At 44.9% G+C, this 11,956-nt stretch overlaps 2 protein-coding genes across 11 annotated transcripts in view; one reads left to right on the top strand and one right to left on the bottom strand.

The window, feature by feature from the left end:
- On the top strand, positions 1-10,805 carry rnf141 (ring finger protein 141). Of its 9 annotated transcripts, none has more exons than XR_013935819.1 (8): positions 1-178; positions 1,561-1,758; positions 5,793-5,901; positions 7,432-7,613; positions 8,855-8,962; positions 9,280-9,450; positions 9,869-10,557; positions 10,696-10,805. XR_013935819.1 is itself a non-coding variant. In XM_080475744.1 (7 exons), exons 2-6 carry the CDS (start codon positions 1,622-1,624, stop codon positions 9,428-9,430), a joined length of 687 nt encoding a protein of 228 aa, XP_080331870.1. In that variant the 5' UTR covers positions 10-352; positions 1,561-1,621; the 3' UTR covers positions 9,431-9,469; positions 9,869-10,805. The 9 variants fall into 9 exon arrangements, 5 of the variants coding, with proteins under 5 accessions (XP_080331870.1, XP_080331871.1, XP_080331867.1 ...); XR_013935822.1 differs by having other exon boundaries at positions 20-178; positions 9,280-9,469; XR_013935820.1 differs by having other exon boundaries at positions 7-352; positions 9,280-10,557.
- LOC308117083 (AMP deaminase 3-like) overlaps positions 10,771-11,956 on the bottom strand; it is a 19,532-nt gene continuing 18,346 nt past the window's right edge. For both annotated transcript variants that reach the window (XM_080475739.1, XM_080475740.1), the window contains 2 exons: positions 11,837-11,947; positions 10,771-11,708 (listed from right to left, as the gene is read on the bottom strand). In XM_080475739.1, the coding sequence (XP_080331865.1) occupies positions 11,529-11,708; positions 11,837-11,947 (291 nt within the window). In that variant the 3' untranslated portion in view covers positions 10,771-11,528. The remainder of the gene's footprint in view (positions 11,709-11,836; positions 11,948-11,956) is intronic.

Raw genomic sequence — 11,956 nt, forward strand, 5'->3', positions numbered from 1 at the left:
GACGTCATAATCACGCGCCACAGTCGTGACTCATACTGTCAAAACAAACCGGAGCTAACGGAAGCTATCTGTGGAGTTTACAGCCAAACCGTCGACATCAATGTGTTCGGAAAGCCGAGGACCGTTCTACTATCAAAAGGAGGCCCATTAACCGCTATTTCCACCAGGTTGCACCTTGGTGGGTGTTTAAAATGTGCCTTTAAGCGGAGCTGCTGCTCGGTAGCTCAGTGCTAACTTTGGCTCCGTGTGTGTTGTTTCTGAACTGATCCTAACTGCTGGATTCTGCCTGATGACGGTGATAGAACGAGTTTTAGTACAATCTAACAGACGTCTAAGAAACGCTGGAAACACGGTAAAAACAACTTTCCGAACAAATAGTTAAAAACATGGTAAAAAAAAACCCAGCTGATCACATTGTTTAACAACATAGTCGTGGGTTTTTTTTAGCATTATTGATTTGAACAATTTTCAAGAATATTTTACACATTCGGAAGGATTCTTAAGTATATTTGTCAGAAAAACACAAGATATTTATTTCATTGTGAAGCAGTCTTTATTGCATATCACAGTATATACGTATATATATATATATATATGTATGTGTGTGTGTACAGGTCTACAATGATCCCAGTAAGTGTGTCAGTAATACACAGTATGCCCAGACGTTGGGCTGATGCCACGCAGGGAATCAGGTGTGATGAGCGAATTTTGAGCAATTCTCAAGAGAAACTAAGCCATATGATTATATATTATTAATAAATATATATGGACATATACTAGATAAATGAAAAATATCAATTATAAATCATAATATGTAAGAGTACATTGTACAGGATTTATTTTTTCAAAAAATCTCATTTGAAATCTCATCCGTGGACGAGTTGTCCACTGAGGGTGCTGTCCGTGGACGAGTTGTCCTCCAATCCTGTGAGCCCCCTGGCATCGAGTTCCATTCATGCACAGTGGGCAAACCACACAGACTCTTATCTGTACGTCAAAAATGAGATGCGTTGTTGCTGTCGTTTGTTCTTTGCCGGCATGCCTGTGTATGTATGTATGTATGTATGTAACTTGTGTATTTGGTAAGTGCGGCGAACATATCACACAGCTCCTGTAGTTAAAACCTGCAGTTAAAACCGTACCACCGTTGTGACTCGGAACAAAAACTTTATTTTATTAATGAAACAGTTCTGCGAAATGTGTTTCTGAAAACATTGGAAGCGAGAAATAAGCTGCGCAGTTGAAAAGTTAAATCGTTGCTTCCCAGAAGTGTGCCTGCTGTGATGGGGGTGTGGCCTGTTATCAGTGGGCGTGGTCTGGTGTGAGGGGGCGTGGCCTGGAAGTTTGACAGCTTCTTCTCGAAGTATAAACTCTCCTGCCGAAAAAGCATTATTTTTCAGCAGCTGGCCGACGTCCCAATCGAACGATGGGCATTATATGATATCTTTAAATTCTGTAGCTATTTAAAGTTGATTTAGTGCTTTTTGTCTGTTCTTTCGTTGTGGTTTTCCTCTGGCCTGTGATTCAGACTAACAGTGTGTTTTGTTTCTTGGCCCCCAGGCTCCACGGAGCTGAATGAGGAGCCGTCTTCTGCGTCTGCTGCTGTGTAACTGCTGCTGTGATGGGCCAGCAGGTCTCGGGCCAGGCGGTGAGGAGCCACCTTCCTGAGAAGCTGGTGAAGCACGCCGCTCTGGTGCGCGACAGCGGCTACCTGACCTACGAGGAGTTTCTGGGAAGAGTGTCCGAACTTAATGACGTGTAAGTCGCAGCTCCTCCAGGAACTGCTGTGATGAAATAATCCACAGAAATGTGTGCGCGCCATCATTCATAGGCCTGTACTACGAAGTGGGATTAACATACCAGGACATCGCGAGTTACCTGGTTTGACTAACCCAGACATTCGCAATCCTTGATACCCTGGTTTGTAGCTGCTGATCAACTCAGTAATTCAACCCAGGGGTTTCCAATCATGATCAGTGTGAACTTGCGTAGAAGGGCCAGAGTTCGCAGCGTCTGACCGAATCACAAACATGGAGGAGCCCTGCAGGAGAGTGTATTTTACCTTGGAGAAGCAGAGGAATTCAGACCCGTCATTCAGGCCGAAAGCAACACTATTGCTGCAGCAAAAGCCAGGAAGGAATGTATGGTGTCAACTCAGTGCCACAATCCCACTATCGCAGGCGAGACCACTCTCTCCCACTCACTTGTTGTGTGCTGCCTTCCCCTCTGCACTCGCTGCCTCTCTTCATGCTGTTGCTGCGTTTATTTTCTTTATGCTGTTTGTAGTCCCGATGTCTCACATTTGTGATTGAGTGGAAGACTTCTCTTTGAAATTAATCACCGATTAATTTTTTAAAATCTTTAAAGATGCAATCCTAGTGACGCTTAACTGACTTGGAGAACAAGTTCAAAAACATACTTCAAAGTGGCGAGGCTTTCTTTTATTTCATCGGGGGACCTCTCTCCCTGAAAACTCTTCCTCTCTGAAGCAATCCTTTCACAAGTCGCGCACCAACATCGACATAATCGTCTAAGATTGGCCCGGTCGTTTTCCAAGAGATTTGATTGGTCAAGAGGCGGTGCTTTTATACTCTCTCTCATCCAGAACGTAACCTGCTCCGAAGCGGGTCAGTCGTTTAGCCTACGTAACCATTGGCTCTTCCCAGTTAACAAGTGAACAAGTATTGTAGGACAGAATAAAAGACATAAAAGAAAATCCAGCTTCATAGTTCAGGCCTCTGATGTCTGTTCTCACACATGCCGGCCTGTCGATCTCCTGAAGAACAGAGCAGATCCTCGGTGTCCCCTGACAGAGCTGCTACTCCTGTAGCATCTTTAGCATCCCTGGTCCTCTTCAGATATGAACAGAACAGTGATGATAATTCCATTTACATGTCAGTCTAACTTGTATTTTTCAAACTTTCCATGTAGAAAGATGATGTTTATCATGCGTCCTGAAAATGGTTTAAAAGTATTGAATGTACAAATGAGCATTTAATCCCTTAAAAAGGTATTAGGTTTGATACGGTAGGACTTAAATTTTGCTATGATATTTGTGTTTTGTGTTAAAGTGTCTGAAATGTCCAGGCTGCAAAGAAAGTAGCATTACTGTACCTGGTCTCGATTAGGAACCAATAACGCTGACTTGGCAGCCTCCAGTGAGAAACGATCAGCGCACAGTCCAACCGGTGCAGACAGCCGTCACGTAAAGCCCGAGAAAGCTGAGTTTGGAAACTTTATGGGATGGCTCGCCAGCTGAAGTCTCGATCTGGTTGACACCGGTGGAGAAGAACATGTTTGAAGCTCGCTGCACTTTGTGCAAGAAATCAATTAATAATTGGAACAACGAGGATCAAGGCGTTGGACTCGCGCGAGCAGTCGTCACAACACAGCCCGACGTAAAGCTAAACAACAAACTCCTGCCATCTCCATCGTGGCTCGGTGTCGTTTGCCAATAACAGGAGGGTTGGCGGTTCAAATCCAAGTCATTGTGGTTGTGTCCTTGGGCAAGGCACTTTACCCACATTGCCTTGTATGAATGGTGCATGAATGTTGGTGGTGGTCGGAGGGGCCTCTGTCAGCAGCCCCAGGGCAGCTGTGGCTACAGCGTAGCTTAGCACCACCAGTGTGACCGTTGTGAATGAATCATGGTCTCTGTACGCGCTTTGGGTCAGCCTGAAGAAAGCACTTTATAAATCCAAGCCATTATTATTATTGTTAACGTCTGCGCCAGGATCATCCGTTACCCAGTCCCTAAAAGCAGAGTGTGGTCGTGAAGTATGCTGTGAAACGGGTGTCGTGCTTTATTCCAAGTATGGCTGAAACATGGTGGTTTTTCTGATTTGTTTAAAAAAAACAAAAAAAAAAAGAACCCTCCGGTGTTTACCTTAACATATATTCCTGGATTAGAAGTGTGTAAATGTTGCGTCAGGTTGGTGGAGATTTTCCCAGCGATTTCTTCTCCACACAGTTTACTAGGGATGTCCCGATCCGATATCTACCGATCGGATCGGGGCCGATATTGGTGATTTGTGAGTGATCGGGGATCGGGAAATCCAGCCGATCACCCCGCCGATCTTAAAAAAAAAAAAAAAAAAAAAAAAACGCGGTCCACAACGTCACCTGATAACCACAACAATCAGGGACTAGAAGCTCGGGTGGAGCTGCAGTAGCTAGAAGCAGGCGGAGCGGGGCCATAGACCTATAAAACTAGAGTTATAAATAGTGGTTTATGTGTTTATGTGCAGAAGTCTACTTCTAAATTTCTATGTGGTCTGTCTTCTTCTGCTTTTTTGTTGTGTTTGGTGAGTCACAGCGCCCCTAAAGGCCTGGCATGTGTACTACATGTCCTGAAGCCTCGTGTTGAGCCGTGTTCATAGTGAGGTGTGGACGGAGGTTTGGGAGAAGGCCAGGGAGGACAAACTTCGTTTTTTCATCGTGTGGATGTACCCTCACTTTACAACAACAACTAAAGAGAAAGAGAAGAATTTTGATTCAATAAATGAGTTTTACAATAATTTCTAGCTAAACAAAGCTTCTGCCAATAGTGCTTTTAGCTTCAGACGTCTTAGTCGCTCCAAAAATAGACTATTGAGTATCTTTGCAACAACAATGTGAGTATCAAATCGGGAAAGTATCGGTATCGGCCGATACTCAATTCTGAAAAATCGGATCGGTATCAAGGGCAAAAAAGTGTGATCGGGACATCCCTGCAGTTTACCAATGGTCTTCTGGTCCTTGTTGTCATATGTGAGGTGTGACCAGAGGTTTTCTCTGGACTTTGTGACCTGCTGCTGCACAGCAACACCTTCAAATACTTCATTAGAGAAACGTAAAGTCAAAGCCAACTGAAATCAGCCAAAGCTGTGTGGCTGAGAGACTGCAACTAAACACAAAGTAGATATAGTGTAAAACTAATTGTTGTTGAAACGTCCTGCAAGCTGTGTAAAGTAAACTTTAAACGGTTGCTTCCACATAGATTAACCCCTGAAGAAGAGTTGCTCTGATTGGACGTCGTCTCCATTTGTCCCGCCCTAACATTTCCGTCTTGTTTTAGTTTGTTGGCTTAAGTGTTTATTATATTTCGTCACAGTCTTCGTCTTCATGTCTGACTTTATTTTTAGTTTTTATTAAGTTTTCTTCGATGAAAAAGGTTCATTGACAAATATTTTTCATTGTGCTTTTAATCAACAAACTGAACACTGACACGCTGCTTCTCATTTGTTGGTTTATTTTGGTTTTTCTTGTCTTAGCTCTGTAAAAACTACCGTTTGATCGTTTGGCTCTGAGGACGCGTCATATCCTGGTCAATTCACACACTTTGTGAGTAAAGTATATATATATGAGAGGAAATGAGAAGGCTCCGTCTCATCGCTTCATAAATGAAAGTTATATTATTTTGTGTGATGGATAAACATCCAATATCGTGTTTATTGTATTATACATTATTTTTTAAACATTTCACCTTTATAATGTGATGACTTATTATTATAACAAGAGACTTGTGTTTGAGGACATAACAAGTGATTTTTAATTGGTGATGGAAATACCGTGTACCTCTGGGAAAACGTAGGAAAGATTGAATGGTTTCAAAACGTGGATTCTGCCCGACTCTAGTTCAGCCTGAGTTCTCTGAATTCAAGCTGCACCTCAAAATGTGACATTGGACATTTTTAACTGCAAAAGATTCAGAAAACGTAAACTGGAAGGAGAAGAAATGACATTCCACCGTGGGATTTCTGATGAAGCACTGACGGGGAGTGTGATCATGTGTCTCTGCTGGTTTCCGTCAGGACGGCGAAGCTCGCTGCTGAACAGCAGAAACACCTTCTGTTCGAGGTCCAGCCCGGATCGGATGCTTCGGCTCTGTGGAAGGTGGCCGTCAGGATCGTTTGCACCAAGGTGAGGAACCGGGAGCACAGACAAAAAAAATAAAAAAATTCCACATGAGCGAGCATGGACGGGAGCCAAAGTCCTTAATTGTGACACCCTCTGGCATTTTTGGGAAAAAGTTGCAACCAGTCTTATTCTGTCAATTTGGGTATTCTGAATTCAAATCTGCCACATGCCAAACTGTATCTGACCTCTGGTGACCTCTAGTGGTCACTAAACTTTGATGGATGGAAAACACAAAGTAAAAGAAGAGCAGTGAGGAAGTTTCTGCCGTCATGAAGTAAAACTGAGTGATTACAGTGCTGTGCTGTCCGTTTATATTTTAATACGAATTAATATTGTAAAGTCTCACCAAGTCACGCATCAACAAGTTGGGAGTTTTCTGGCTTTGGCTGTGGCAACAGTGCTGCTTTTATCCTGAGGATGTGTTTGGATTCTTCACATTTTCAGAGAATAATTGCTTGTTAAGCAAGACGTGCCGGAGAGTTTCTCTGTTTGTGGAATCGGTCAGACGCTAGAGCCAGGTGTGGCTGCAAAGCTACAGGTTACAGACCTCTGATATGTCGACGGAACTAATTTGGGATAGTGTTTAAACCCGTATTCCAAAAATGGTTGGGACACTGCAAAGGTGTGTTCCTCCCACCAGTTGGAAAAATGCAAGAGCACGTTCACACTGCAGGGAACTGCGACCCGATTCAGATTCTTTGGATCCGATCTGTTTTCCGACCGTGTGAATGTTGCAGACCCGTATGTATCCGAAGTGTTCAATAACACCGCCCTGTCACAAATATGGGACAGCCGTGTCATTGGGCGTGACCGTGACGTCACGAATAAGCGCTGGAGGAAGTGGCACTGGCCAAAATGTTAAAAGCTGTGCTCTTTTTTTCTCCCTCCTCCTTTCCCTCGTCATTTTGTCAACATATTGTTGACCACTTGAAAATCGATATACATGTGCTGACCGGTGTTGCCAGATTGGGCGGGTCTCCCCCATTTGAGGAGCCAACTTCTCTCCCCTTTTTACTTTGTTTATTTAGTGCATTTGTGTGCTTGTGACCTTTTCTTTATTCCACATCTTAGCCTTACGGTTTTAACACAGGCTGAGGTCTGGGCTGGTTTTTATTGAGATGTGTGGGTTTTCCGTTGTTTGGGCTGGAAACAGTGAGTCATATCTGGCAACCCTGGCGCTGACCAGTGTGGCATCCATATTGGCTTTCGTAAACAGCATACTCTGTGTTAAGTCACGCCGTCTCCCACGCATGCGCACTGGTGTCTGATCACATCCACACGGCGGTTTGATGACGGTTGCATTTAGAATGTAATTGTAAATGGATCCCAGCAGAAAATCTGCATTGAACATCAAGACCTGCAGTCTGAGCGTCGTCTTGTGAAACATTAAAATGTGCCACCTCCAATGACTCGTAGGTCGCCTGTGTTCTCTTGTGAATTAATGTGATTTGCACATTTTACACCTGGGCCCAGCAGTACGGCCGTCGTACTGAGACCGGATGAATGTTCCACGTTGCTTGTTCCTCTTCTCAGATCAATAAGGAGAACGGTGTGGTGGAAGCAACTCGGATCATGAACCTGTACCAGTTCATCCAGCTGTACCGCGACATCACCAGTCAGGCTGCAGAGGTTCTGTCAGCAGGGGGCGCCACCGAGGGTCCGTCCAGCCAGCCCCCCTCCAGCGACTCCTGCCAGGCCAGCATGTGGATGGGCAGGTGAGTCCGCTGCCGCCGTCTCCTATACCGAGGCTTGTAGAAGGATTGCTTTCTCTTAAACTCTTCCACATTTTGTCACATTCCAGATGTATATTATTGGGGTTTTATGTGGGAAACCAACACGACACGAAGTGGAAGAAAAATGATAGAGCATGGTTTGAAATGTTTTTGTGTGACAACATGAACTCTTAACTCCAGTGTTGAACAGGCCAATGGTTTTCAAGCGGTGTGCCGTGAGAAACCGTCAGGTGTGCTGTGGAAAATTGCAAAACTTCATTTAATTGGTTAAAAAAAAAAGTAATTGGTCCCTGGCAATGATTTGAGCATCTGTGCCTGAAATGTGTTGACTGACCAAGAAAACTGAAACATCTTTCCTTGCCAGCAGGGGACAGTAGAGAGCACATTAATATGACCCTGTTAATTTAATAAAATAAGATGAGTGGTGTGCAGTGCTGCAATAGTCAGGATGCCAGCCACCAAGTGACAGGTTGTGGTGACAAGAACGCAATGGATGAATATTTCAAGAGGAAAAATTCTGACTCATTGAAAGAGGCAATGAGTTCAATATATTGTTCTCATTTGTGATATTATGAAATACTTTTGCGCCATCTTTGGGATTAAAATATTATCTTCAGAATAGAATCTGTGAAGAAGTGTATTGTCATTAAATGTGGCGTATAAAGGTACAATATGTAGTTTAGCAACGTCTTTGATTAGTGTGCCGCAGGATATTTTGAATGTAAAAAAACGTGCTGTGGCTCAAAAAAGGTTGAAAAACACTGGAATAGACTATATTTGCAGTGACATCACGTGATTCCGCCGCGGTGCATTGTGGGATACACTGTGGTACTTGCTGCCATGTTTGTGTGTATAAATACCATCTCACAAGAGCCACATGCAGCTCTCCTTTGTCAGCACTAAAGCCACAACAACATATATATATATATCACCGTAGGTCCTCATTACTGTCGTCCCTGTTTCACCGGAGACGACTGTAATTTTAGCAGCAAGTTTGTCGTCTTCAGCACCCATACCACAGACATGTCCCATGGTGCTTTGCACGCGGGGGGGGGGGGGGGGGGGGGGGGGGGGGGTATGACGTCATCGTGAATTAGATCCCTGTAGAGGAGTGTGGGGTAGATATCCGATCTGACCTTATTTCTACTGGATGATCCAGGTTGTCTGTCAAGGCCGTGGTGAAAAGTGTGTGTGAATGTTTGTACGGTGTGTTTGATGTGCAGAGTGAAGCAGCTGACCGATGAAGAGGAGTGCTGCATCTGCATGGATGGCAGGTCTGACCTGATCCTGCCGTGCACACACAGCTTCTGTCAGAAGTGCATCGACAAGTGGTGAGCCTCTCGCTCTCTCACTCTCTCGCTCACTCATTTGCTCGCTCTCTCACTCGCTCGCTCTCTCACTCGCTCACTCACTCATTCACTCACTCACTCGCTCGCTCGCTTGCTTACTCTCTCTCACTCACTCACTCTCTCACTCTCTCACTCACTCTCTCTTGCTCTCTCACCCGCGCACTCACTCTCTCTCACTCGCGCACTCTCTCTCACTCACTCGCTCGCTCGCTTACTCTCTCTCACTCACTCTCTCTCTCACTTGCGCACTCACTCTCTCTCTCGCTCTCTCACTCACTCTCTCACTCACTCTCCTACAGGAGTGGGCAGAGCCAGAACTGCCCAATCTGCCGCCTGCAGGTGACTGCCTCCAACGACTCGTGGGTGATGTCTGACATCCCGACTGAGGACGACGTGGTCAACTACATCCTGAACCTGGCGGACGAGGCGGGCTACCCCCACAGACCCTGACACCCGACTGGGGCACCTCGGTCAGCATCTAGGAAGCAGGTTCAATTTTTGTACAGATTTAAAAGACGGTGTGAAATGGGAATGAGATGGTGTGAGGAGTGTCCAAGCCTCATTTCCTTATACTCACGGTGCAATATGCAATATTTTTAAAATAAGAACTGAACTTGTGTAGATTCTACTAAATTATTTTCATTCAGCAGATTTTTCTGGTTCAGTTACTTTGTAGTGAGATGTTTTGAACCAGAACTAGAAAAATATAATAAACTCAATTCAAGCTGCCACATATATAGTATATTCATCTGTTTTAGAAGTTATGCTTTTAATAGGATAATAATAAAAATATGGGCGGTCCTGCAGTACTAAACTTTACCACCAGGAATGGTGGTGCCAGACTTCATTATTAATTGGATCACATTTCCATCCACCTTTTCTTCATAGAAGCAGCTCTTCAGGCCGAGATGAAACCTGGAGACCATTTCCACACTCCAAAATATAAAAGCAGGTATTCTGCTGAGCTCCACTTTCACCATCCATCGTTCCACATGGACGTTGACTATGAAGCAACTTAACATGCAGGAACAAACTAAAAATGGGACCAAAGTTCATGCTGAAGCACCACAGAATGGAATTTTACCCCAAAAATGTCATTTTAGGCTGATAACTGAGCAGTGAACAAGTAATGGTGTAGTTGGTAGCTCCTGCAGAGCTGCACAGCTTTACTATTTAAACCATCTGATTTAATCTGAAAGTGCACAGAGGAAAAAGACCACTGGAGATTTGACACAGAATATTTTAGATGATATTTAGACCTCAGTGTTTCTGAACAATGGCGCTGGTGTGGCAGCTGTGGGGAATAGAAACCAGCAGCTGCTGCATTTGGAATGCTGCGTGTGCCAGTTTGACTCGAGGCGACACTGGTTCTGGCCTGTGGAACGTTCCGGGCTTCGAGCCCGTTTGCGTAGAGAACCTGAATGAAACACTTTTTCCCGGTCAGAGCGGATTTGTTCTGACGGACCAACCCATGCTGATGAAATGTGATGATTTTTCTTTTCCACTGAAATGCAACACTTTATTTTTCACTAGTTTTAAGAGGGACAGTGATTCTGTGAGATTTGACGGGACCAGCGGTTTTGGTGCTGCCGCTTTGACGATGCTAAAGAGTGGACTCCTCACAGCTCACTTTGTTTGTAAGAGACTTTAAAATAAGGATTTGAATGTGGGCTTCAGCTGCTGTGTAGTGACTGGATTTAGCCTGCAGGCGGCAGCACCACCTGTTGGAATCTTTATTTTCCAAAGCTGATTGCACGGAGGCATTTCTTTTTTTTCTCATTCTTACTGTAATTCCTGAAATTAAACACTCACTTTTTGCACTTTGACTTGCCCATAGTTTTCTGTGCTTTACATTTAACATTTACTCAAACACAGCTGATTACAGCGCTTTCTTCCTGGACCCAGTTTGAACCAGATGAAACTTTCACTCTGCTGCAGGTATGAAAAAGTAAAAGACCAATCAGAATATGTACAAAACATTTTATTGGCAACCATGTGAATACACACTTCTGTGTTAAAAAGGTCATCAAGGAGAATTGTGTTTACATATCACACATGAACAGAATGACACCACAGAGTAAAGACTAAGTTGGGAGCTCCTGCAGCGTCTTTACTATTTCAAACATCTGATTTCATCTGGAAGTGCGCAGAGGAAAAACTGAAACACACAAGAGGCTGCTGGAGATTCGACACTGAATGCGTCATCAGGTGGCGCGGCTCGATTGGTAGAGTGGTCGTCTCCCGATTGGCAGGTGGAGATGGGACTCAAACCTGCAACCTCCCAAAGTGTCCTTGAACAGGACGCTAAACTCCAAACTGCTCCTCATGGGTTGACGGCCGCGGCCTCCATTGATGTGTGAAAGTAATTAACAATGTGAAGCGCGTTTAAGGCGCAATCGAAGTGAAGTCCATTTAACATATTGAGAACTCGTCGTTCTGAACAATGACTCGGAGAGACACGCACACACACACACGGCAGCTGTGTAGAACAGAATCCAACAGCAGCTGCATTACAAAGGGGCCGCAGAGCCCCGGTGGGGTTCCCGTCTTACTCACTGACTGCACTCTGGTTGAGCTCCGTTTTCACAGCGTCCACCAGAAAACTGAGTTCGTTGCACAGAGTCTCTTGACGGTACGCCATCCGGATCTGTGCCACGTTGGTCCTCTTGATGTCGTTGCCCTCGGGTCCATCTTGAAGGTAGTTGGCGCCGATGAAGTGTTTCTTCTCCTGTGGATGGGGGGAAAAGTGAAGAAACATTAAATCCAAAACACTGAGCAGGGGAACTGCTGCTCGCCATCACAGCAGTGTGTCGAGTCCTGGGAGAGGGAGCCTGAGGCAGGCAGGCCTGATGTTACCTGGTGTGACAGGCCGCTCTGCAGGACACTGTTCCTGGCAATCTCGCACAGATCACAGGTGCTGAGCTTCCACAGCTGGGCTGCAATGGCGTACTCCTCCATCAGGGCCTCCTGCAGGGT

This window comes from Lipophrys pholis, assembly GCF_963383615.2.
Source record: "Lipophrys pholis genome assembly, chromosome: 11".
Taxonomy (NCBI): domain Eukaryota; kingdom Metazoa; phylum Chordata; class Actinopteri; order Blenniiformes; family Blenniidae; genus Lipophrys; species Lipophrys pholis.

Bases quoted from the DNA above. Each gene is read 5' to 3' on its own strand.
- rnf141 (XM_080475741.1), top strand. From the start codon at position 1,622: ATGGGCCAGCAGGTCTCGGGCCAGGCGGTGAGGAGCCACCTTCCTGAG. The intron at 1,759-5,792 runs GTAAGTCGCAGC...GGTTTCCGTCAG, and splicing joins GTGTCCGAACTTAATGACGT to GACGGCGAAGCTCGCTGCTG. The intron at 5,902-7,431 runs GTGAGGAACCGG...TCCTCTTCTCAG, and splicing joins TCAGGATCGTTTGCACCAAG to ATCAATAAGGAGAACGGTGT.